This window comes from Porites lutea, chromosome 3 (genome assembly GCF_958299795.1).
Source record: "Porites lutea chromosome 3, jaPorLute2.1, whole genome shotgun sequence".
Taxonomy (NCBI): domain Eukaryota; kingdom Metazoa; phylum Cnidaria; class Anthozoa; order Scleractinia; family Poritidae; genus Porites; species Porites lutea.
In genome coordinates this window covers 15,171,391-15,198,044 of record NC_133203.1, presented here as the reverse complement: position 1 = coordinate 15,198,044, position 26,654 = coordinate 15,171,391, and the positions used below count along the sequence as shown (strand labels likewise).

Here is a 26,654-nt window from a genome sequence, read left to right as displayed (position 1 = left end):
CTTAAAGATCTATGACAGAAGTTCCAAATGAAACTAAAACAAACTTCTTTTTGGAAAGCTGCAGTTCTACTTTTTCAAAGTATCAGGAGCCTGTTTAAGTATTAGAAATGACATATTAATCATAAATCTTGTTTCTGGATTTTCTGGAATTTTTGTGTTAATGTTAAAACTGGTTCTCACTAGGCCTATGGCCAAGAATGAGAGTACAGTAACTTGTCTGATGGTGAATGAAGTACACTCAGTGCATCCAGGACTAAACGGGGCAGCGTCTTTTCCTTCTTTACTGTACGAAATGTTGCAGTGGGTCTATATTTTGAAGATAATGGTGTGTTAAGGACGTTTGGTCTTTGTTTTTGACAGACCTTTTGCCAATTTGAAGTTTAAGCTCAGTATTATCATCATCATCGAATAATAGACGTTTATGACATCATGAAGCTGAGGTGAACCCTATATCCCAATGAACTCAAAATAAATAAACTACTATAAAAGGTAGTGTGATCCAGGCCTTTTGCATATGCCCTCCAGGGGCGTAAAGGACCTTCAATAGACTTTTCGATCAGTATCTTTTCAAATATTTCACTAAATGACTGACCTTTAGCCTAAAATCACGCCTAGATTTTTTAAATCGATTGACTATTAATAGAAAATAAACTGTCCTTTGTTGAACTAAAATTGAAAAGGGAGTTCTACGTGAGAGGAAATATTGTCTAGCGTTTATCACCGAGATAGTAACGTTGTAGGTCCTATCGTTACAGGTGTTGGAAATTTCAAAACTTGTGCTCCTTCTTCCGTGATTTCTGTACATTAGAAGAAGGCATCCATCGTGAATGTCTTTAACTTTGGTTTCCACTCCAAAGCTGTTTGACAAAGATATAAGCTCAAGCATATCTTGTCTAGTTTTTATTGTAACCCATTTATGCAGTTTTTGTTTCGTGGGTCTTTTATGGTAGTTGCCATGATCACAGACGCATAATCCCAAGGAAACCGTAGTATCCGCACATTTACTGAAATGTCTGTAAATTGTAACGCGGTCGCGCTGAGTCATTTTTATAAACGCAGATCTTTCCTTCATGTTCTGAGAATGCTGAAATTGAACCTCGAAAATTTCATTTCCTGGGCTTACAGTGACGTCCATTGTCGTAAAAAAATTTCCTCCTTCCGACCGCTGTCGAATTTTAGAGACGTTTTTACCAGTTAGTCGCTGGCAATTACCATAACCTTTGATTTCCTTGCTTCCCCTCAAATATTGCTCTTGGATGTTGTTATTTATATTTCCAACAGCAAACTCTGCTAACCACATAAATCGTTTGTCATCATCCGGGAATCTTTTTTCCCAGCCCTCGCACTTGCATACGGCCAGCGGTTTCATTGACAAATCAGCGCATGAGCGGCTGACAGGGATCAGATCGAATATTCCTTGATCACGTGATCCTGGCGCTTCTAAAGACATGAAAGCTTTATGAAGATCTAATGTAGTTATTAGCCGATTTTGATTTTGTACTAATGCTTTCACTGTCTTCAAACCCAAAGCTCGAGCAACCATCTCCGGCAAAACCATAAAAAGAAAAGGATCATATTTTTCAGCTTTCCCCTCCATTGTGTGAAATGAGAATCCTGTTGTTTTCGGGCCATGATCAGAAAGAACAATGGTCAGTGTGTTCTCCATAGAAGCCATTTTCTCTATATATCGCGAAAGGCGTTCATCGATTTGCCTTATGCGAGTTCCACTAACTTCATGACCAGTGTTAAGGTGTGTGTATGTTAGCACTCTTGTGTCTTTCCTCAAGGCATTCAAATCATCGTAAATGCTTTCAGTATAATCTAAGAAATAATCAGCTAGAGGTTTTCCTGCGTAACAAACTCTCTTTGGATGGTTAAATTGGTTTGTTGTATTGTAACGCTTGAGTACTTCGCAGGAGGCGTGTGATAAACCAAAATCGTCCACGTTGTAATTCTTCACCATTTGTCGAAACTCTTGCCAGCGTCTAGCAAATTCAGATTCATTTTGAGGTTTGGAACCCTGATATTTATTGTCAGTAAATAAAGATCCCCAAGAATCGAACCAGCAACTATCTTCTTGCAGTAAAGTATAATAACCAAGCTGCTTAAATTTTCCAAACAGAACATCAATGCCATACGTTTCGTTTACGTGCCCACCAGAATAACCAAAGTCCGTCTTGCCGGACATCAGAGCTCTGATGTTATGAAACGTGTACGCAGCAGTGCTCTGCATCAGCTCAAAATCAAGAACAGTAGCGTTGTATGAATCATAATGCACGATTTCCCTCAAGGTGGTAACTGTTTTAGGAAGTGAGCGGTAGAAGTGAGGGCGAGAGACAGAGTCAAGCAGTATGATGTTGAGATTAAAGCCTCTAATTGTACCCTCACTGGCTTTGTGGAGATTAAGCGAATGAAAAGTGAACAACTGCTCGATAATACCCAGCCGATCCTGTCTGAAACATGCCAGAATGCAGAAATTAAAACCGTGTGAAGAGCTCGCAATTGCGTACCTCTTTAGATAAGTTTCAAGACCTTTGGTAGTGAAGTATCGCTTCCAAAAAGCACGTTCTTCAAGAATTCCGTAAGTAGGACTGAACTCGAGGACGTACACGGGATGTGTCCCGCAAACTGTTGTATTACATACAACTGTTGCTCCCGTTAGGCTCGATAACATATTTGTCATTTTGTAAGAGCAAAGCTGTTGGTTCCAGTCATTTTGACTACATTTTACAGGTTCAGCTTTGGCACTGTATTCCTTTGATGCCCTGGCGCAAGATGTAGATGGAATCTTCTGTTGAATACAATTTACGTTTTCACTCCACTGTCTTGATTGTCGAATCCGTAGAACTGGGCAAACTGATGGTTTACTGTAATAATTCAAGTCATCCAATGTGTCATTTAATACCATGGATAGTAGACCTGTTTGAGAAACAGGTTTCCTTGTTAACCCAGTAAGCGGTGAAACTGAATGGTTTATCTGATATCCAATTGGGTGGTTAGCCTTACTCTGCTTCAAGTTTTTATTCACAGCTTTAAACACAGTCGGGTAAATATCCACTGGAACAAGTGTTTTTTCCTTGGTTATTTCAATGTACACACTCTTATTTACTGGTTTGTTTTCTTTCACTGATAGTTCTGTTGTACTAATTTCATTCTTGTCTGTCCCAGAAATTGTACCAAAACGGCTGGCGGCAGTTGCCCTTGCCTCGCTTACTTCCGTTTGTGATGGAGCTTGCGTGCTCCTGGCTGCCTTTGTTATTCGTATAAGATTTTGTGAACTGTCGTCTGATTTCTGTTTTGAAAAAATGATATCACGATTGATGGATTTTTCAGGCTCGTCTTTTTCATCTTCAACAGTTCTACCGTCGATGTTATTAAAATTTCGATGGCTGAAATCGGTAACCGTTCGGGCGGTCTTTACGTCCTCGTTATCATCGTCATTATCTTGGTCGTCATCGTCTTCGTCATCGTCATCGTCATCGCCATCGTCATCGCCATCGTCATCGTCGTGATTATAGCTGCCGCTGTCATCGTCTTCCTCATTATGCTTATCAACACTATTCGGTATTACCACAGCTGCCCTGCCTACGCTTTTTTCACGGTCATTATTAAATGCCTCTCTTTCCTCTTTCTGAAATGAATTTTGACCCTTTTGACCCGTTCTGAGCAAGGATATATGATTTCCCTTTGTTGGAGATGTCAAGTCTGCAAATTCGCTGTCGTTCCTCAGTTGATGATTGGCTATCGTGTTATCTGTAATAAAAATATAAAAGCAAGTAATTCATATGAAAATCCTAAGACAAGGACTGTGAGAGAAATAGATATCTACAAGATCACTAGGCGTTATGTGGTGAGGTAACATTCAACTGTCTTACTTTTGTGTAAGAATTCTCTTTTGGGAGCCATCGTTGCGTACTCTGTCAAGCTAAAGTAATCTTTAATAGTTCCTAGATAGACCACCACAGCAACAGCGATTGCAGCGAGAAAAAACGCCTGCAACAAATAAAGTCACATAAATTAAGAAAACCCATAAGCATGCGAAGTAGCTGGCTACTGCTTGTTAAAGTGGCAGTGTCATCAAAATAGTGCGACTGTTCATATCAGTGGAAAACCTCTTCAGGTCAGTGCCCAGTCTTGCTAAAGTTGCGACCCTAGTTCTTGAAAACATTGATGATAAAAGCCTTTGAAGGAAGCGTATGATTGACCTTATGTCATCAAATTTTTTTTGAAAACTGGCATTATATACAAGGGGGATCCCGCTGTAAAAATCAACAGCGTGGCTCATTTACTCGGCCATACACAAACTATTATAGTCCAAGCTTCTGTTAATGGCTGATCGAAGGTCATGCGGATCCAGTCGTAGCGGCGCTGAATTAGCAGTATGAGTAAAAGGTGGCGGTTGACGCGAGCTTGACACTTAACGACTTAACAATAACACTGTTGTTGCTGGGCAGTGTTAATGATCAGGCTGTGTATATTTTGGGTTTCATAAAACTGTGCTATATCAAAGTCGGCTAGCCTGCGAGCAAGCTGTCCTATTTGGGCGAGCAAAGCGAGCCGCGCGAGCTACCGGCGGAGGCGCGAGGGGCCGAGGAAAGACGGAGGATATGAACACAACTGGCAACGACCCTCTTTTTCTTTCCCTGAACTTTGATACAGTCCCTTAGAATGCAACTAAAGACAAATTCGCCAACATTTGACGAATTGAACGAGATCAAATAAACGCGATGAAGTTTGAAGCAGCTCGAACACACTCAGATTTTAATTGACGCTTTTGTAGCCGTCGTCGTCGTTGTTGCCCCTTAAGGAAACTTTAACTGTATCTCTTTTGTTTATGACATAAATGAGTTGGTCCATTTCCGACATTCACCGTTCCTCTTTAGCAAGAAGAGGCTTCAGGAATACACAGCCATTCATGTGAAAATAATTTCACCATATAACAACGGATGCCGTTTTGGCGCCGGGGGTTGAAATAAGTAAAATGTATGAATAAACAATTGCAATTTATTGCATGACTGATTGGTCAAGAGTGAATCAATGTTCCGGCAACCAGCCACCAGTCGAAAGTTTGGTGCGTTCCGGATATTATATTTTATTAGAGACCTTGAAACGCTGTTTGCTGGTTTTTCCCGCTTTGAGATTCAGCAAATTAGTCTTAAAGCTGATTTTTCGCGGGTTAGCTAACACACCTTTAAAGGTCCTGTTTTAAGTAAGCTTATTCGTCCTCCTGGAAGGAAAATACAAGGCGTGATCGCTATTGTCTAGCGACCAAGGGGTCCTTGTTATTCTATGGCCTACTTGGAGATTTTATATGCCGTGCTGCATTTTTAATCGAATAGTTCATGAATTACTCGATCCTTTTTTGCAAGAAGAAAGAGGTTATACTGAGTATATGGATTCAGTTAAAGGAATACGTCTATTTCGCTAACGATTTTCTTACGCTTGTTTAAATATTAATGAAAGTAAATAGAGTGGTTTAAACAAGCGATCTGCCTTAATCTGCAATAGAACAATGAAAGAACTGAACTGAGGAAATCTTAAAGAACAACATTTATAAATGTCATAATACACTTGAATTAACTCGCTTACTCATCGTGAAGACTCTATACAAAGTGCTTCGAAAAAACTGATTGCAATTCCAATTTAATCTCTGTTGAAACGGTGTCTTGGTAAACGGAGTAGGTTAGGCGGAGTCTGGCAGTGGTACATTTATAGTTAGACCCGTTGTATTAAGCTATCAGTTCTTACACTGACGATAGAAATAACAACGAAAAAACAATCACCTTTCTACTTCGTGTAACAAACAGTCCCATTGCCCCCGAAGCTGTCATTCTCACTCACTCTTGCGGCCGGTAACAACAAATTGCAGCGCTTTGCGCTTCCTTCTTAGTGCGACCAGTTTAGCAGTATGGAAGTCGAAATCTGCCATTGTTTTCCATTACGCTAAAATGATTTCGATTTTTCCTCAAATGTTCTGTTGAAAAACTAATTGGTTACTTTGACTAGCTGATTACCGATCAATGTTATGCTGTTAACACCAAGCAGGTACCACCGGCAAAGTCACGTGTTCGTGATTGTCATTCTTGTGAATTCACTCTGAGAACCGGAAGTAAGGAAGATCAAAAGAGTTCTATTCATTCCTTGTAATGATGTTACGGGGTTTTGTTCTAAGTCACGTAAGCTTGAAATATAACTGTTTTCTGTAAGCGGAAGTAAAGGAACGTGTGGTTCTACCGACTTCCTAAAATTCCGTTTTAGTTGGGTCAAAAAATCGCTCGTTTTCGCCGATTCGTCGCTCAAAAAAGACTACTTGTGGGCACGCTGGTGAGCTGCGAGGTTAAGAAAAGCCCAGCGTTGAGAGGAACTAACATTGAAACCTGCTCAACCATCATTGTCTATGTTTTTAAAAAAGAAAATTATCATGAAGCCATCATTCGTTAGTCTGGTTTGGTTAACCAACAGCCACATCATCTTGCAAAGCATGATGACATACCAAATTCAAAGGTTACCTGTTAAAAGGGGACTTTCTGGGCTTTCTGGACTGCTCAGGGTTCAAGATAGTATTTTTAGCGATTGTGATAACCAGTGCGAAAGATGCGCGGGGGGGGGGGGGGGGGAGGGATGGGGAGTGCCCCCTTTTCCTAGGTCACGTTCGTCTTATTTTCGCCACCATCCCCTACCATCTGAGAGCCTGGAACGGGGCAAATTTACCACGACCGACCGATACAGTCTAACAATCATACCTGAGCTGGGTTTCACAAGAATCCCTGATGGCCAATCCAATCAAACCTTACGCGAATTGAATCCCAAAGTAAAAAAAGGGTTTTGACAGGCGTAAACTTGGCCTGGCAGTTAAGTAGGTCCATGGAGTCTTATAGAAAGTCAAGCAAACATTGAAGAGCACGCGCGGTATATTTATTAAAAATCTAATACACCGAGAAAATAGAATTACTAAGGAGTCTTGTTAGGCGTATGAGTCGATTACAAGTTGCTTCAAAAGATACACTTTCTTATTTAAGACATTACTAAAGTTATGTCAACGAGATTATATGATAAACGTTCGTTAATGTACAAACTATGGTCAACTACTATATATACTCGATCGTCTGACTAGTGTTAGCAATCACCTTTAACTCTGGTGTAAGAAAAGTACGTAAAGATCTCGTCGTAGAGCAGCATCGAAACAATTAACAACGCTTGTAAATGTTTTGGTGTTATAGAATGTCGTGTGCCTTGACCAAAGCAACAACAAAAACAAAGCGAAACGACAACAAAACTGTGGAAGGGTTTTTTAATTTGGGAAATGTCGAACAAAACTACATAATGACAAATTTTTTTACCACTAACAATCTTGATCACGGTTATTGAAATGATTGTGGATTTCTTCGCCTCTTTCCCTTTAAATGTTGATTGTAAAGACGTTTATGCCAAAGCAAACTGTGCTGAGATCAACGTTTGGGGAGGAGAGGGAGGGAGAAGAGGTACTCGTGCAACGAGCCTGTGTTTTCGGGAAGTGTTTCCACAATTGTGACCGGGAGAGTAGGTGTTATAATAGTGTCGGCCTACTTTTTATCATTAATTGAACTGAGTCGATGTGGTATATGAAATCCTTATCATTGGGAAAAATGGTTTCTTGAAATTAAAAATATTTGTTCAATTGACTAGCTGTGACAAAGGCCTGGCGCTCGAAACGTCCGCTTGCCAATCTGTTTTTCGGTAACCATTTTATTTTTTCAACCCAGTTAATATAACCAAACTGCTTTGGAGCTATTGCCTCGCCTACAAATCACTACATATTATTTAGAGTCACGATGCAGCAATAATTCGCACTGAGACCCGATCAAAATTGATTCTCAAAACAATTGCGATGGTCAATAAAGAACTTTTAACAGATCAGAAATAAGGGGGGGGGGGGGGGGGGGTGTAGGAGCTGCTCGAAAGGTCTCTCCTAATTGGTCGCGGGAAACAATGAGCTGTCATTCTTCCAATTTTTTTAGAATTGTTTGGGATCAGGGAAACGCACCATTAGTGACTTCTCTTCCAAGCAGCTGCTACATGAAATCTCAGCTGCTTTTTTTTAACACCTTTTTACCTTGGAGATCAAAATGACTTTACCTGTTATTGTTCTATCGCTGAATCACATTAGAGAAGTAATATTTTCAAAGATTTAAGTTTGTTCATTTGCTTTTCAGTCACAGCCAATTAAGAATGGCAAAGAATGTCATTAGAGACAGTACATGACATACGTGTCTACTCGCTCTTAGCTGGTATTTCGAGAATACCACGCCAGTAGTCAGAAACAAACACCTGATCTGGATCCATTTCCTCGCGAAGCTTTAACCAGTCATCCATCTTAGGGTACACACTTTTAAGATGAGCCAAGTTGAATGTCGTATTTCCACATTTCTGCCCAGGAAGGGGTAGGTACTTTCCCCAATGCAGACGAGTCCCAGGAATATCCAGTAGAACATCCCAGAAATAGGAGAAGTATTCCCGTTTGTTGCCTTTGTTGTAAGCCCACCAGTAGGGATCAACACGCACCATTTTCTGATTGTATGACATACTCAGCCAGAATGGAGACTCCTTGGCGCTGTAAATCTCAGTCGCAAAGTTGCCAGCCGCTTTCTGATTCTCAAAGAGCTTGGCGAGTTTGTCCATGACGGTCTGACACTGGTCAAGAGGCATCCAGATCTCTGTGAAATCCACTTTGATAATCGAATCCGTGTGTGCCTCGTTATCCATGGGCAAGGTTTCAAACCAGATGTCACGAAATGGCTTTGGTTTGCCCAGGGGAACGAATACTCGCAAAATGGCACCGATGATATCATAATCAATGGCTGTTGGGTCTGGCTTTTCAAGAAGGAAATTGCAGATTGCTAAGGCTATGGCGGCCATTCCAGCGGCAAGGATGTTGGACAAGATGGAATTGTAAGGAATGATGTCTCCTTTGGAAGTTTGCTTTCCAACCCACTGCTGGACTCGCTGCACTTCCTTCTGTGGGAACCAGTTAACTCGCATGTATTCGTGACTCTCTAGACTCTCCTTGAGCTTACTTTTCCCTTCTTCGTTGGGTCCAATCAGAGACTCATCAAATGGATGATCTGACTCTTTTCCTTCAATAAGCTTCATTTCAGGAAGGCGAAATGTCACGTGGGTTATGATGCCGAAGAGTCCCATGGAAACACCAACGGCAGACCAAAGGTCCGTCCCAGGCTTTGCAATCTGCACCTGACCATTTCCGTCCACGAACTCGATCTCTTGGATCACATCAGCAAAGCCATGCTTTAAGCTTCCTCCTGCAGAACCTGTCATAATAAAGCCACCGATTGATTGTTGTATGATGCCTCCTAGCTCTGGAAAGCCAAAACCTTGCACAGCTACCTGATAGCAGGCTGAATTCTTTAGATCTGAGTGAGGATCCAAAGGATCTTTGCCCAGGTAACAGCCTGCTCCAATGCGACAGTACAGCCATTTCTTGAAAGGTTCTCTTCTCACTTTTAGTATTTCTACTTTTCGTAAATCCCCCGTGAGCAGCAGTGTAACGCCATCCTCAGGGAAAATGGCATCGCGTACAGAATGCTCAGATCCAGCGACACGAAGCACTTTCTTTTCTCTTTTTGCTTTAAGGACAGCGTCGATGACGTCTTCTTTGGAAGACACCGGTGTAAGGAGCCGTCTCGCTGGTAATACTTGACCTTTCTTCTCCTCATCTTTAATCATATGTACGAATACAGACTCTAATATTCTCCCGTTTTCTGACTGGTCAAGGAAAGGTGTGATGACGCGGTTGAAAAATGTTCTCGCTTCAGCCTTTCTTTCAGCTGCGTAAAGATCTAAAAACAAAAGGTTCATATAAAATCAGACAAGTTTATACCAACCAAATGATCTGAATAATCATTTAATTGCTTTTTTCTGAGAATCCTTAGCCTCCAGGATGCTGCTGTTTTGATTAATTCTGTGCTTAAGTAATGACTGAAAGCGCTTTCCATTTGTCAGAACTGGCGGGTTTGACCATTTCCAGACCACTCAGTTACCCGGGGTCAGTTAGCAAATGAAATCGGCTTTTTCCAAAGGGTTTTTGCTGAGAAACCATCTCCTTCGTGCATACTATTTAGGATTTATAACATAGCTAGAATATTCGCCTAATCAAATTCAATAGCGCGAGCGTGCTACATATTCCCATTGAGCACGCTGATGACGTCAATAAACTATACCTCGAGTTCTTGTGTACTTAGCAATCCTCCTAAGTTTATCCATAGCTCAACAGTACACGATGAAGCGTTTACCATGTGTTTATAAGGTAAATGTAAGAGAAAACTTTTGAATTTGTTAACCGATGGAAGGGAAAAAGAGGTGAGTGTTGTTGTTGCTGTTGTTGTTGTCATCTCGCTGCGAGCTGTGCGGGCGACTCCGAGTGCAGGTCACTCTTTGCAAAGTTGTTTATCCCAAAAATAATTTTTCGGTGAACTTATAGTTTTCCGGCACCTCAATATCTTTTTGAGAGTTATCTTAAACGACTTGAGTAAATTTTCTCTCAGTTTCAAGTTAAAAACGTAAACTTAAAACATTGACGTGTACTGCTTTGAGCGCGGGTTACAATAATAAAATTTTAAGTTAACTACTGCATTGATCGCTTGGATAATGTTAAAGAAAAATTTAATAGTTCAATTCATGCCTCAGCTGTGCTTATGTCGAGATATTTAGCACTTGGGATGTTTGGACAGCACTCAAGAGGCTACAGTTGCTCTCGGCTGCGCCTCAAGCAACTCTTACGCCTCTTTCGTGCTCTCCAAACTTCCTGCGTGCTCAATGCCTCGACATGCGCACGCTGACGCATGAACTAATTGTTAATAAACAGATCTGGCTTGATAGTTTTGAGTATAATTGAAATTCTCATTAAGACGTGAATGGTACGTCTGGCCGGTCAGTTCTGACAAATGGAAAGAGCGCTTAATACTTTAAACCATACACAAAATTCTTCTGTACAGTTAAGAAAAAGTTATCAAACAAACTTCATCAGGGAGCACGACCAATAATATATTTTTTGTTGACTTTCACGCTAAAACGCATAGCATTAAATCATTAAAAAAATGGCCCAATTTTATAAATTTTCAATTTATTCCCATCCTTGCTGTTCGTGGCAACAGATAAGCGGAAACAGTTTCACTTTCTAAATATAGTCTACCACCACAATTTTTGGAATTCAGTTGATGCGAAGATACATTTTAGCTTTATAAAAAGGTAGAAAATAGCAAATAGCGTAAAGTAGCTCCTTTAATTGGACTTCATCCATCCTCTGATGGTATTAATATTAATGACAATAGAAATAATAATAGTAATGATTAAGAGTAATATGATCATGTTAGAGTGTTCATTATGGCCTACTGAGACTTTATACAAAGTTTTATTCGGTTGTCTGTTCTAATTCCAACCTTAAGGAAACTACAGCTTCTCATTTATTTAAGAAGTAGACACTTAAGGTAGCCTTGCCCTACTTTTTCGGTGGTGGCTCGACTGGATTTTTAGCGGGCATACCTCCCATGTTTCTTCGGGTAGCAGCTGAATGCAGGTTAATAAAATTCTTCTAACTCGCGATCGCCCAGAGCAATTGCCCTCTTTTTTTGTACGCAGCTCCTTTCAAACCAACATGAAATGATGCGGCGTGGCCAAAGCTTATCATTTTCTTAAAATACTAGCTAATTGTGTGGATAGCAACTATTTCAATGTTTTTATGATTCTGAAAACTTTGTTTCAAAATATTTCCAAAACGCTCTCATAGAATTTTGTTCAAACTTGCCATAATTGAGGCAATTGTGGCTGATACATACTCCCTTAAGCTATTTCTTAAAAAAAAACAAAAAAAAACTCCTAGTACAGATGAACCCAAAGATAAATTAAAAAAGGTAATGGCGACTCCGATTGCATTAAAACCCCGATCATAAGAAATTTTCATCTTTTGACATAATACAGTTGTGGTAACCTTTTTCTCATATCTTTTATCATGCCGACTTAGTCAATGCTCAAACTTTGGAGGTATCACCCCTAAAAAATCCTGTCGAACCACCTTAAGAGGGCTCTTACGCATTGCACGCAATGTTGGCTACTCTTCTTTTTTTTTTTAGACACTTAATCAAAACACATATACAATTCATAAGGTTAATCATATCGTTGTCCTTCTGTGAAGGGAATACAGACGACATCAGATCAAATTCCCCATCGGTCGTAGTAAAAGGCGAATTCGGCTTCAAACACGCAATTTACGTACCAATGTCTTTTGTGCCCTAAGGTCAACTTCTAGCATTAAAGCTCTTACATCAATAAATTCACAGAGGGAATCAATACAACTTATCTGTCATTGATTTTTCTAGGAATGCGGATTATTAACTCGCAAATGCGAAAACACTTATTTTTCAACGCAGACTTGTTTATATTTCTTGCAAGATCTCGAAGAAAGCGAAACCAAACAGTAACTTTTCACAAGCGGTAGATGTCCATAATTTCTCTGCCAGACTAATGGAACCCTTTCTTTTTTTTTTACCTTCCGGCATTACTATTATTAAATAGAATGAAAAACAGACGAATAGTACTGAAGATCTGGCTTCCGGATGAATGACTGCGTCAATAGGTTAAGAAGCAGTGTGGTTTTTGATTCGTGAACACTTTAGGTAGACGCTGATTTCGGCATGCATTACCACTAAGCAGCGAATGTCTGCGAACTATTGCTACCGTTCAAGCTATATTGACCTATATTGATGATTTCAGTATAGTAGCACGTGAGTAGCGCCTAACAATACAACAGAGCATTAAGCAGAGCATAGCACTACATAACCGTGTGTGTAATACGTTTCTGTTTTGAAATTTATTCTTGCAGCTTCAGTCTATCCCTTATCTTTTCTAGAGTGTTTTACTGTATTTGCATGCAGTATGTTTTTGAGACCGTTTTCCGTGCATGATCGCATACCATCACTTCGATCAAACTGCTCACTGACTTTCTGATATAAGACGCACCTAATAAGTACATGTAAAACACTAAAAACGTTTGAATGGTATAAGCTTACCAATCTTGAAATCCATTATGTATATATCTTTGGATACTCTTTTGTACTACTGCAGTTGATGTCACAGTCAGTGGCAAAGTGAACTTTCACAGATGATAATACCTTTGACTTCTCTATATTATTGCTGTATCTCCAAAATATTATTGGTTGTATGATTGAAAGCTTGGCATCAACGCCCACGACTTGCCCCTGGGCATTTTCATTCTCTCAATCTGGGATTCTTCCGGGTAAGGGAGGGAAAGAGGCAGTCAATGAAAGGTTCGGTGGAGGTCTGCCGCCGAGGCCTTCAAACCCCCCTGACCCTGTTTAAGACAATAATCGTTTATTTCGCTACGAGACCTTAATTAAGACCCTGGTTAATTTCGTTCCGCATACAGAATTAAGTATTTTTTATAGTAACATAATGGAACTTGATTTTTGTGGGAAAAGGGTTAGCCAAATAAGGGAGTGCCCCCCCCCCCCCCCCCCTCTGGCATTTGGTCGTTCAGGATGCATGCCTTTATGGCAAATATACAGGGATGAGGAAACTGACTTTGCATTCGACGTCATTGTCAATGAACAATTGACAGTATAATAACATTACTGAGAAACTCAGAATGTATCAGACTCAGTGAAGGGAAAATAATAATGTATTGAGACCAGAAATAGCCAGGCTGGGTTTGTAGAATCATCGTAATATTTATTTGGTGCTTATTTCCGCTCTCGTGATGAATTATTTAAATAGTACATCACTTAACCAAAATGTATTTGCGGTACGGAGCTGAGAAATATGAAAAGTTTCAACTGAAACACGTATCACTGAGTTTAATAAGTATCGTGTGGTTTACTTAAAGCTGTGTAATCTTGAGGCCCACCGTCATTCATCAGGCTTCCGTGTCTGTATAAATATCCACATTCTTGACTAAAGGATTATGTGTTTATGAATAACAAACAGTCAACATTCCTAAAAATCCTTGTGGGATATTGGGATATAAGAGCGTCGGCTTTCAAGGATGTTTTATTCCAGTTTCGAATTCTTTGATGGGATAGTCGATTTTCTATTTCACGTAGAAACATATCAGACTTGGAAAGCAATCGGAGCGACCCGCCTTCGAAGGTCTATCGTTCGATTCGCACTAAAAATCTGTTTTCTGATTGTCCACTCATTTTCGAATCAATTTCGGATCATCGGCTTGTCGGTAATTTTAGGGTCTGCTTACATGGAGGTAGATACCCCAGATAGGTGTGGTAACCCGCTCAGGTGGGGAAAAAATAACCCGCGCTTACATGAAATCTATGTTGCACCCCATCATCCAGGGGTACACGTTCTCAAGATTACTTAATGGTCGCTAAGCAAGTACATCTAATTGCAGTAACGTTGTCATAGAAAAGAAAAGAAGGGTGATTGAAAAAAGCCAAGTGGGCATAAACTGGTCTGAAACAATAAAGCATAAGACATCTTTCCGGTGGACAATTACCTTCCATTGATGTCAAATTGAAGTACAATGTTGCGTTGCAGAAGTGTTTTCAGAATAAGAAACATATAAAAACGTAATTTGCATGGCGGCAAGTAATGTCTATTTAGCTTTTATATTTTTTGTTTTTTTCTTTTTTGTATGACAACGGTAATGCAATTAGGTGCAAAAAGCAAACGACTTGTTTTGGTAGTTAATGCCCTTCTACTTTTAATTGCTTCCCTCGCTTCAAACTTTCAATGCTCGGGCTTTCCGTTTTCACTTTTTACGATGCCAGATAGTTGTGGTTCGATTATGGTGCGAATTTCATGTAACACCTTGAAACGTTTAAATGCCAAAATGTGTCCTGGCTGAGAGGCTTATCCGGTCTGACAGACCGAAACTTAATTTAATTAAAATTAGAGATCGAGATTATATGGCCAGGCGGGTTACCCCACTTAAGCGGGTTACCTTACCTACCTGGGGTCCCCCGCCCCCATGTAAACAGGGCCTTAGAACTTAGGCGATCGCGCCAATTATCATTTAATCACCTGTAGTTTCAGGTTGCTCGTCCCTTTTGTGAACTAGTTTAAAGTCAATTGCTTGACATCAGTTTTTCTTTTATTTTCATAGCTGGCTCCTTTCCATTTGCTTCTTAATCTGATTTCACATTATATAGAATTAATTTTCGAACTGCATTTTAGAAGTCCGGTGGTCACGCCAATTTGGCTTCTAATATGATCTTAGGTTACTTGTTTCTTTTGTGAACTAGTTTTGAATCAATAGCTTATTGCCAGAGTTGTTTCAGGCAAAATAGCACTGCATGCATCATTTGCAGTCCTGGTTAACATGCACTAGACTACGAGTAGTTTCTCTGTTTTCTCCGGAAAGTTGAACGAATGAATTATGTGAGGGCGCGTGAAAATTGGCACGGGCGAGGAGGAGAATTGCCACGCGCGGTTAGAAGCGAGACGCGGAGGAAGGACCTCATTTTCCCTCATCTCACCGCATGTCACGTTCCTCTCGGGTGGCGATTTTTACGCGCGCTCGCGTATTTCGTTCGCTATTATAGCCCTGAGGGACATGATGGACTGACTACTCGTAGCATGCACTCTTCTTCAGGACTACACGTGATCCACGATCCGCGTGGTAGGAGCCATCAGCCACCAGCCCCACCCATTCTTATGCCACACCTTCAACCCCTTTCAACAATTCCCTTCGAGAATGAAACACTGCTGGACGTGAAGACTGATTTAAATTATCCATAAATGTTAAACGGGATAACCTACAAACGACGTTTTTAAATAAAATCCAAAAGGACGTTTTATGTAATGAACACTCATAATGAAATGAACTGTTCTTGGTTGCACTTCAATTGAGATGGGAAGTTTTCTAGTGACGATATTTTTTCCTTTTCCCTTCCCTGTTAATCTTACTTTGTATCTTGTCTTGTCGCAAGCGTTCGCAATTTCGAATGCAACCCCCAGATTTTCTCGCTTTCGCGTCACAAGCAACAGACAAGATTCATGTAAATCTTTAACCTCTGATTTTGCGCCAAAACTGTTTGCTTGGAACACGGTCTCCAAAACATCTGATCCACTTTTGATTTCAAACCACCTCCAGTGATTTTTACTGCTAAGTTTTCTTCCATAGTTGTGTGAATCACAGACGCAATATTCTATATTCACGCCATCATCGACACATTTCTTGAACCTGCGATAAATGCTTACCCTCCGGGCATTTGTTATCTTTGGGAGTTTATTACGCTTTCGGAAGGACTTTTCAACAGGGTGAGTAATTTGTACTTCGAATATCTCGTTGTTTGGGAGAACAACTAGATCCATCGTTAGTAAGTAGCTTTCCCCGACTTTTCTCCTTCGGATTTTCTCAAAACTATGACCAACAAGTCTTTGGCATCGCCCAAATCCGCCGCTTCTATCAGGCATTTTTCTAAAGTTCTCCTGAATGTTGTTATTAAGAAAACCTAAAGCAAATTCAGCGAGAAAAGTAAATTGAGGATCATTATCTTCAAACCTTTGGTCCCAGCCCTCGCACTTGCAAACGGCCGATGGTTTGATGGTTAAATCTGCGCATGTGCGATTTGCAGGTATTTCTGAAAAGATACCTTGCTGTAGATAGGAACCTGAGGTGGATCTTCCCAGGTCTCCGATAGACATAATCGCGTGATGGAGATCTAAAGTAGTGATCAGGCGTCGTTGGTTTGTCATCATTGCACGCATGCGTGTCATTCCAAGAACGTTTGCGATTTTCTGTGGGACAATTACGAAGAGCAACGAGTCATAAACCTCTGCTCGCCCCTCCATTGTCTGAAACGAAAACTTGGTTGTCTTCGGGCCGTGATCGGAAAAAACGATTGTCATAGTATCCTCTTCGTGAGCAATCGAGTACAAATACCCGGACAATGCGTCGTCGATTTGTCGTATTCGTGTTCCAGTAACCTCGTGCCCGGAATTTAGATGAGTGTAGGAAAAAATTGGTTGTCTTTTCCCAGAATCGATATGTCCTTGAAAAACACTTAAAGAATAGTCAAGGAAGTGCTCCGAGAAAACTTTTCCTCCAAAACAAATTTTACGAGGCTGATTAAATTGGTTGGTGATATTGTATTGTTTGAAGACTTCGCATGATGTATGCGTCAAGCCGTAATCGTCAACGTAATAATTGCTTGTGTCTTCCTGAAAGCGATTCCACCTTAGTTCAAACTCATCTACACTGCTTGGTGTCTTATTCTGAAATATATTATTTGTAAACAGAGAACCCCATTCGTCAAACCAACAACTGTCCTCTTGTAGAAGAGTATAGTAGCCTTGGTCCTTAAGCTTCTGGTACAGGGTGTTAATTTGGTATGTTCCGTTTGAATGTTCGATGTAATTGAAGTTACTCTTGCCGGACATAAAAGCTCGGATGTTATGAAAGGTGTACGGTGCAGTGCTCTGCAGTAACTCGAAGTCTAAGGCTGTTGCATTTACTGATTCGTTGTAAACAATATGGCGAAGTGTCTCGACAGTTTTTGGGAGAGAGCGATAAAAGTGTGCTCTGGACACGGAATCCAAAACCACGATATTTAAGTTGATAGGACTTTCGCTTTTTTCACTGGGGAGAAACTCGGAATTCTCTGTTTCTAATATTGGAGGAAATGTAAGTATCTGCGAAATGTTCTTCTTGCCGCTTGTTTTGCAGCTTAAAAAGCAAAAGCTGAAACTCCGTAGGGTATTTACAATTACGAAGTGCGCTAGATAGTTTTCAAGGGCCTTGGAGGTAGTAAATCTGTGCTCCTCTTTTTCTTTATCCACTCTACCCTCTAAAGGGTGAATACCTGTTGCCGTTACGGGATTTCCCTTACAAGGAGATATGTTACATTGTATTTTGAGCTCACTTTCGGGGCTTGTTCGCCAGGTTTCCTTGATTGTGCAAATTTCCTTTTGCAGCTCGTCAGCGCACTGAAGAGGTTTCTTGTGAATCTGGTAGTCTTTAGCGGCTCGTGCGCAATCGTTTTCATTGGCTTGATGGGGAGAGCAAGATACATTTTCTCTGCTTGTAATGTCAAGGATCCTGGCTTTTCTTAGTCCCAAGAAAGGGCAAGATGTCTCTGAAGGAAATTCACCCAGATCTAAATAATCTTCTGTGAACAATTTCGCAAACACATCTTTCTGATCGTCTTTAATGATCAACTCCGAGTCGCTAGAACCATCGTAAACATCATTGGCATTCTCTGTGTTAGACACAGCAATTTTCACTAATGTGTCCTGGAGGACTGAATGACTCGATGCTTCTTCTATTCCTTCCTTGTCGTGGCTCAATTGATTTATCAGGCTATCAGTCTTTATCACTTTAGATGCGTCACTTATTTTGTCACTGTTTTCATGTGAATTGTGAACGGCGTCCTCTCTTATATCAATCTGTCCATTTATCGTATTGGTACTTAGTTCATCATTTTTTACTGTGGTTTCAGGCCCAAGTTCTCTTTCAGAAGAAAATATTAGTGAGGATTCTTCTTTTCTTGGTAAGCTATTTGCTGATATAAAAAAGGGAAGGTATTCAGTAAGAAGGTTAAACTGTTAATTAAGGAATTGCCGAATTGAAAACTGGTTTAAAACAGCAATCGAACACTATTTTAATGTTCACGGCCTATTAACAATTATAACTGATTTCGTCCTCGTCAAAAGTTTAATCTTATTTTTTTTTTCAAATCTCAGTTGAAAATTTGCGAGGAAAATGACATCACAATTTTTGTGCCTTATTTTTTCGGTGGGATATCTAATCACGTTTTCTCAATGATCTCTCTCGAAAAAAGAAAAAAAAAAGGAAATACATGTATTCACTCAAAATAGGTAACGTTCTCAAATTTGAATTCCTACCTTTCTTGTCTGAAAAATTCCCTATAATGCCCTATCCCTAGGTTACGGGGATTATAACCTATGGGATCGGGTTTTTATGGGGGTAACCTCGTCCCAAGGGTATTTCCCGTGGAAATTGGGAGGTGCGCTCCTCCTTTTTTTAAGGGACTAGGTTATATGGGGAATTTGCCATGACAGCGCGCATTTTTCGTGGAAGGAATGCCTTGCCGTATGCTCACCTCATGTGCGCTCTTTATAAAGCCTTTATTACTATAACCTTGATCTTGCCTTATAAAAGAGTTCAAGATCGCAAGTTATCTCTCTGTTTGTCTCTACATGATTATCACTGGATCGTAACCCTCTGCGGTACTGTTTACGACTCCAACTCCTCCCGTGGTTAGTCTGCCGGACTATCCTAAATGATTCTGATTCTTTTTTCATTACCTGATATTGTCGTTATGCCAGTCTTTCCTGCAAACTCTGCGAATTTTTTCACGTCTATTTTGCTGGTCCACACGTAAATACCAACTGCTACAAACACAACTAGGAGAATGAATACCTGCGGAGAAGGACATGCACACAATCAGTAAAATCTCTTGTTTGGTTTATCATGAGTTTTATGTCAGGCACAGTCTCTCTTCTTTTTCAACGTCAGTAAGTGCTGTTTTTCGTTCCTCTGTCATTTGGTCGGCCTTCCAGGTCTATCCATCCGTCATTGATTCAGTCCGTCGACTAGACAGTCAGTCGGACATTTTGTCTGACTGCTCGTCAGTCAGTCCGACAATTCGACCGTCAGTTCTCAAGCCTTTCACTTACCCAGCCCATGCTACATGGATAGTGAAAGTTATCAAGGGTTCTTTTATGATCGGACAAGAACGTAATTTCTCTTAATGAAAGTTATAAATTGTAAGCGTATTGTTTTTTCTTTTGTGCGAAAAGTTTGCAGGTTGATTGAACACGTAATATGGAATAAGGCCCTACAGGCGAACTGGAACCTTCAGTGATTTCTAACTTACAAATAAAAACTCACACCACACATAGACACGCCAAAAAAAACGACGAAAATAAACCAAATTCACTTGGAAAAACTTGAAACCTTTTATAATAGCGAATAGAATAAAGCAGCAATATTGATCGTTTTTTTATATAATTATATCCTGTAGCATGAAGTTAAAAAGTGCATACGAATAAGTGGAATATCAATGTTATTATGGTCATTTGGAGATGAAATGCTTTGGAACGTCTTATAGCGAGAACGAGCACAGTGCGTCTCATAGTATCTGATTTTAACGACAATGATGCTTTTGCGATAAGTTTTCCCTCAGTATTTTAGCCACGGCCTGATTTTCCCTGGTATAATTTTCAATTTAGGTTTCATATACGGTACTCGACTGACTCGAGTATTTAATTAAAATAAATCTGCGTCAGGGGCAAACAGATAGTTACAATATTATATTTTCGTAATTCAACCGGGCTAAGGGAATACATAGGTGCACACACTATACATTAAGTCCTTTAACTGCTTAAACCAAGTTATCTAGAACGGTTAAGGAAAGTCACACACCTTTCTGCTCCGTAAATTCAAGGCTGCCATTTTGCGCGCTCAATGCACTTCGCCAAAATTTGGCCAACAAATGCGGCCACTGACCGCCTGTTAAGCCGTCCAAGGCGCTATCACATATTTCTACTCCCTCACACAAACTGAAATGATCTGGAATATCAGATTTTCAGGAAAAATAAAAGACCCTTTCAAATGTTGAAAATTTAAGGTTAATGTGCGCCTGCAGTTGTGTTCCAGAGTTTTTTGTGATAGGATTCGTGACAGGTTCAACAGGTACCATTAATATGTTTTGTTTCCGTCCGCACAGTTTAAAAGATGAAAAGAATTGTCTACCTCGGTATCCTATCAATTATTGAAGAACTGCACGTGTGAATAGCGAGTTTGGATCGGTGATCTCTTTTTGTTTTTAAATGTTGTAGCTGAGTCAAATTCCATTTCATGAATAGCCTCTGATCTAGCCTTACACTACTTGCCGTTTGTTCATCTGTAAAATGAACTGCAGCATTAGCTAAAAGAAAAGGTCGAAAAGGCTGAAAACATAGAGTGTTTTGATTTATACCTTACAATTATTTTGCCCCTTTGTCCTTCATGCAAACAGACCTGGCTTTATAAGTACGAGAAAAAAATTGAAAGAAACAACTTTCTTGAGTAATTTCACTTGGCCTGTATTCGAAAAATTCGGAAACAAGAATACAAACTGAAAAGGTTTATTGCAGCACATAGAATTGAAAATCTTCCGTACTTGTGGCGCGAATTTTTATATTTTGTATTCATTGTTACTACCGGTTTAGTCCAGACAGGAGCTCAGCATCCCAGGGTGTCATGTCGGAATCTAACAACGTAAAAAAGAATGGAAAAGAAAGTACTGTTATTTTATTTTTGCGGTTTTTTTCCTGTCGTATACAAAATAGAACCGCCTCCACTCGCTACTGCATCATTCTCGATTCCAGACCTCTTCTCTGTTGCACATGATCGAGGACGAGAAAAGCTCTGGGGATCCATGGAACAAGGTGTCTCTTAATATGCTTGGTGAAAAACAATCGGAGTGTTTCTGAACTAATCATAGAGGATATTATCGCAGTTATAGACGCAAATTTTACAGGTGCGAAAAAAAAGCCTGAATTTTTTCTGGTTTTCGTGCTCAGGCCTTGCCGGCCAAGAGGGGATAAGGGTTTGGGGACGAGAATGGTCGGAAAAGGTCCTGATAACAATTTCGTGGCTTAAACAAACATGACGCAAAAAATCACTAAGGATATATTTGTGTGCGGTACTTACATTGCACCATGTAATTCAAATTACTTTCAACGCGAATCGAGTTTGAAGACTTTGGAAAAGATTTAGAAGCACTTTTCTTCTCTCGATCTAATTCTCCTAAAGGGTGACTTGGACGCTAGAATAGGAATCTATTCGAAAGGCTTCTTGAAATTTGTAAAAGTGGAGATCTTAGAATTCTAAACGGCAGAGGACTAGGAAGAATAACTTTTCAAGGCAAAAATGGTTCAAGCGTCGTCAATTACCCAATAAATGACCAAGTTCTTTTTTGACGCGTTGGAATAATTTGATATTCAAAGATTCATTGTATTTGTCAGACCATTCTGTGGCTACTTGGTTAAATATTAACCAAAAATAACAGTTACAATAACAGCGTAGTTAAAGGAGATGCTTATTTTTCACTCAGTGAAAATGCGATGATATCCTTTAAGAAGGTGCAAACCATTTTAATCACAACCGCTAGGTAGGTTTAGCGATCAAAACATGTAAAACTCATCAAACCATTCTCAAACAAAAAAAAAATGGTTCGATAGAGAATGCCTTTCTTGAAAAGACCTGAAAAGACATGAATTAAAAAACCTATCAAACAAGAAACGTACAGACCCTTTGAATCTTATTAATACGAGAGCAATCTCATAAAAACTTGATGCGATACAAGAAGTTGCTTAATTACCAATTGCAAGAGGCGGCAGGCTAATAAAGCCGTGCGAATAATTAGTTCCAATTAAAAAACGTTTTTTTGGAATAGTGTAAGGTAACTTTTATGACGTAATGCAGAGAAGAGAATCCATTGTTTTCGATGGAACACGTGATACAGAACAGAGAATCCATGAGCCGTGTGCGTGTTTGTGAGTCCCGTGCTCATAACGTCTTCAACCAATCATCGGGTGGATTCATTTGCAGCATACGCGTATAGCTGTCGCATTTGCCCGCTGGAATTTTTTATTGTTACAGTACGTAATTCCTAACATTTCTGAACCAATTAAACAGCGCGCGCGTATAAGTAAAATCTTTGCTCGTCGGCACTTAGCGATAGCTATAACTACTTCTAAAAAGAACGGTTATTACAATGCCAAGATTTGCTGACTAGAAAAATGTGCGGACAATTCAGATACGAAAGAGTTTTTGCCTGAAAGCAGTTAAGTTCCCGAAAGTGATAGATGACATGACTAGGAAAGAAGGAATGCCCCAACTGTCTCAAAGAAACTTGGCTACAAATATTGTCGAAGTCTTCATTGTAATGAACCTCTTAACCCCGCCCCCACAAAATATTTGTAACATGTCGCAAGAAAATGAACGTCATGGAGAGACTCTTTTGTCCCTTGGACTACTCGATTACGGAAAAAGGTTAAAGAATAATAAATCACCATTTCCGGATAAAATAAGAAAAGAAAAGAAAATCTTGATATATTTACGCCCGTACATTGGAAAGTATTTAATTTATTTTTCTACATACAGTCAGTGCAGACAGTCAGAGCATGATTTCAGGCCCTTCTTTATGACGCAGACCGAAGCAGGTCTGGGTCTAGCTGAATATATGTATTAAAGGGGCGTCTAATACAAACTTAGTATCGTCGAGGGGGCATTTATTAGACAAGAGGCGTTTATCTGTGAGTGGGCGTTAATGAGATCGTACGGTATATTATAACCTGTCCAGCGTTTATTGAAGTGACAAAAAAAAAAAGCTCCACTTTCCAGTTCTTTTGTAAAGCGCTTGGTCGTTTTTTCCCTTGTCCGAATTATGAAGTTGTTTTTCTTTATCGTTTTGTATTTTAACAAACTGATAAGGTTAACCCCTGGAATATTTTGTGAAAGCTGTTTGCTAATTACGTCATACTACCCTCAGGACATTTTTTCGCTCAGAAAGAGTTAATGGAATTTATTTCCTTAGTACAACTCTGACTAGTACGAGAAGCTTTGAAGCTGCCAGTTCAATTGTCTTCTTTTTGTCTTCAGCCGCTGGCTCAGCACTTGTCTGGGGAAATAAAACAACTTCTGTGGATGCATTTTTATTAATTAAAGAAATCGAAAATGTAGTGACTATTGGAAAATGATTAAGAATTATTTCCTAAGCCCACATTGGATATGAGGTGCATGATAAATGACCAACGAAGCGCAATGCACTGAGTTGGTTATATAACCAATCTTGTATCCAACGAGGGCGAATGAAACAATTGTTTTATTAAATTCTAAACATTTGCTTTTTATTTTACAAAAAGGGCCTCTGTTATTCAAGAGGATTGAGGCAGTCGCCGGTCTAAATTCGCCGCTGCAGCTGTCCAACTGTTTTTCCGTAAAGGGGCTAAAGTTGGCAAAATGGCTGATAACGAAAATATTAATCAACCGGATAAAGATATTTTCAGCTAGTTTTGAACATTTAATTTTGAGGTTATTTCTATGGTCTATAAGAGTCTAAACTATGCAAAGTTGTTGTCTATTTGTTAAATGCATGCACTTGGTCAAAGGTTTGGAGAGCACCCGAGAAGGTAGAGCCGCTGAAATCTTGCGCTCTCCTCTACTACTGTTTTCGCGCGAGTTGTCTTTTAAGCCGGCTCTAAATTTCGCTGTTCGTTGAAAAACTAGGAAATTCCATGTCAGACGATATAATAGTAAAATGTGGCGATGGTGGCATTAGTTTCCCACTGTGTAATATAGCCGTTACGATACCTTTAAGCAATCATCTGTTGTTGGTCAAGTCGTCTTAAGTAACCGTTTGTTGTGGGGTGGCTTGGGCTCAGCAGATACCGCTAAAAAGGTACCAGACCTCACTCTCTTTATTGTGCAAGGCTTTATTCTTTTTCCATTAACTCAATTCTAGTTCTGATCTTGTTCTTAAATTGGCAGAAGCATGCATGGTTCGCCAGGGAAGCTGCACAAACATGGTCACAGCCTAAAAACGTTCACCAGGAAATGTAAGTGTGAGAATAAAAACTTGAATAGCTAAGCACAAGTGGCTACTAAAAACACATTTACTGATACCTAATTAATAGTCACAAATCATTTATGGTCATTAACATAAACTGAATGATAATCAGATCCATAACACATATTTCTACAGACTACTTCCTTACAACTTTTAGAGGAATTTTACAAGAACGTTAAATTGTAAACTATCCCCAAGAATAATTACCAGAACGTGCACGAACTAAAAGTGGTGCCAAATGATGACAGAGGCAGCAGCAAAGGCAAGCACTCCTGTGACCTGTTCTTCGGTGTTTTTGCTACCACCTAAATTGAAAAAAAAAAAAAAAACGCCAATTAACGGTCGTATAGAACATGTAATCAGATTATTGGCCGAATTTTTTTAGCAATTGGTTCCTATGGTTACAAGATATGGTGAGGGTCAATCCATTTGTCATCTATTAATCCGCTTTTTCGATGAAAAAAATAATGGCAGCAATTTTGGATAGTTAAAAGTCACAATTATGGCATAATTGGCAACAAACTACAACTTTAGCAGTTCTAATTCGTTCAAGTTTGAGTATAAACCTGATTGTGTAGCAAGTGTCTAATCCACGCAAATCCATCCCAACTCAAGAGGTTTCCATAAACCTAGAGGTATAGTTATTCGACCGTTATGAGTAATTTGGTACATTTTTTCCAACTTCTTATAACGTAATAATGCAGCATTCCTATCTGCAATTCAGATTTTTCAAGTCGCTTCGAGGTAGTATCGTTTTTGTTGTAAATCGCGTTTGTTAAATAATAGCTCTAGTATTTGTAATATTCCTGAATAATTTTTTTTTGTACCTGAACCAGATGTGGGAACAGTTGGAAAGGTCCCCGTGTTGCATTTATCTCCAGTACAGCACTCAATCTCACATTGCAGCACTGTCCATCCTAACAATGCTCTAACGTAACCATAGACTCTCTCACACGCTTGAGCTTTGTCTGGATCAAGCAGATCAATAATAATAAATAAATTCAGTTAACTTGAACTACAACGAGCTGAGCTAATTAAAACAAACCCTATAGGGTTGGTGCAGTCCACAGCTTGGCAAAACCATTGCCGTTTAGTTCCTATACTTAGTTTTAATTTGAAGTAGCTGTGTTTAACAATGTGGATTTCTTATTTTATTACCAGCACAGTTAATGCATCCTCGAAAGACCCCATGCTTGGTATTTCCAGATTCGTCGCGATATATTCCAGCTCCAGAACCACAGTGAGTTGTACCGAGTGAAGTTGGGTCGGTGGCACAAGTCTGCACTCGCTTATTTGCAGAACAAGTTGCTGGATCATTCTCTAAGCGAGAGTAGCATTGTGTCGGGCCAGCAGGAGTGGGCAAAAGTGAAAAAATTTATTTCAGTATTTTTTTTTATGGATCGTAGGGTTCTTACCGGCCATATCAGCTTAGTCTTAACCAGGCGCAAATTGCGGTCAGATGGAGTGACTGGGTGTAACTTAATGGAGCGGTTATTCCTTAATTTTTGGAAGCTTGGAATCGTCATTAGTATAAAGTGCAAAAAAAAATTACGTTACGGTTTAGCAACCAAAGAAATTGTTTTTTAAAAACCCTACATAATCATGACTCACGGAAGTTGCATCATCGATTTCATGACTAATTGTTCAAAACCTGTCAAACCGGTTATGCTAGACGCATCATCAAAATTGCAATAAAACGTGACATCAGCATAATATTATGTTAATGGGAAGAAATTTATGACTCCATCAGTGTTAATGTGTTCCACTTCTCACAAACGAGATTTTACCCAGGGTAATACCGGTTTTTTTTTTCGCGTGCAGGAGGATTTTTCGGTGTCGGCCGAAGCCCAATGCCACGAACGACGAAGTCACGAGAAAAAACACTATAAAGACTTGACCGAAACCGGAAAGCGCGTCATATAAACAGTCTCTGGTACCGAGGGAAAAGAGATTCCAGCCCTACTCGAGTGAACACCGCTTGAGCTAATCCTAAAATCCAGTCAAGTTCCCTAAATCCCCACTAATATGATAAATAATGATCGGCTTTCGCAG

At 39.8% G+C, this 26,654-nt stretch overlaps 4 protein-coding genes across 4 annotated transcripts in view; 1 reads left to right on the top strand and 3 right to left on the bottom strand.

Moving 5' to 3' along the window:
• The window catches only part of LOC140930588 (uncharacterized), a 29,586-nt gene extending 3,313 nt beyond the window's left edge, over window positions 1–26,273 (top strand). Inside the window, exons 3-4 of the mRNA XM_073380308.1 lie at window positions 24,524–24,591; window positions 25,764–26,273. Coding sequence (XP_073236409.1) covers window positions 24,524–24,591; window positions 25,764–25,860 — 165 coding nt within the window. The 3' untranslated portion in view covers window positions 25,861–26,273. The remainder of the gene's footprint in view (window positions 1–24,523; window positions 24,592–25,763) is intronic.
• Window positions 441–5,831, bottom strand: LOC140929921 (uncharacterized). The gene is made up of 3 exons (XM_073379609.1): window positions 5,784–5,831; window positions 3,876–3,993; window positions 441–3,753 (listed from the first exon to the last, which is right to left on the bottom strand). Exons 1-3 carry the CDS (start codon window positions 5,829–5,831, stop codon window positions 557–559), a joined length of 3,363 nt encoding a protein of 1,120 aa, XP_073235710.1. The 3' UTR covers window positions 441–556.
• LOC140930586 (alditol oxidase-like) lies at window positions 8,039–9,867 on the bottom strand. Its single transcript, XM_073380306.1, has one exon. It carries the CDS (start codon window positions 9,850–9,852, stop codon window positions 8,251–8,253), a length of 1,602 nt encoding a protein of 533 aa, XP_073236407.1. The 5' UTR covers window positions 9,853–9,867; the 3' UTR covers window positions 8,039–8,250.
• LOC140929920 (uncharacterized) lies at window positions 15,103–19,671 on the bottom strand. Its single transcript, XM_073379608.1, has 3 exons — window positions 19,663–19,671; window positions 19,291–19,405; window positions 15,103–18,524 (listed from the first exon to the last, which is right to left on the bottom strand). Exons 1-3 carry the CDS (start codon window positions 19,669–19,671, stop codon window positions 15,763–15,765), a joined length of 2,886 nt encoding a protein of 961 aa, XP_073235709.1. The 3' UTR covers window positions 15,103–15,762.
• Window positions 26,274–26,654: the final 381 nt, after the last annotated feature.

What these genes read in the sequence shown, in the direction of transcription:
- LOC140930586 (XM_073380306.1), bottom strand. Translation starts at nt 9,852, where the DNA reads ATGAACCTTTTGTTTTTAGATCTTTACGCAGCTGAAAGAAAGGCTGAA.
- LOC140929921 (XM_073379609.1), bottom strand. Translation starts at nt 5,831, where the DNA reads ATGACAGCTTCGGGGGCAATGGGACTGTTTGTTACACGAAGTAGAAAG. An exon ending in TTGTTACACGAAGTAGAAAG is followed by an intron (nt 3,994 to 5,783) that starts GTGATTGTTTTT and finishes TATTTGTTGCAG; the next exon opens with GCGTTTTTTCTCGCTGCAAT. An exon ending in AAGAGAATTCTTACACAAAA is followed by an intron (nt 3,754 to 3,875) that starts GTAAGACAGTTG and finishes TTTTTATTACAG; the next exon opens with ATAACACGATAGCCAATCAT.
- LOC140929920 (XM_073379608.1), bottom strand. An exon ending in TGGCATAACGACAATATCAG is followed by an intron (nt 18,525 to 19,290) that starts GTAATGAAAAAA and finishes TTTTTATATCAG; the next exon opens with CAAATAGCTTACCAAGAAAA.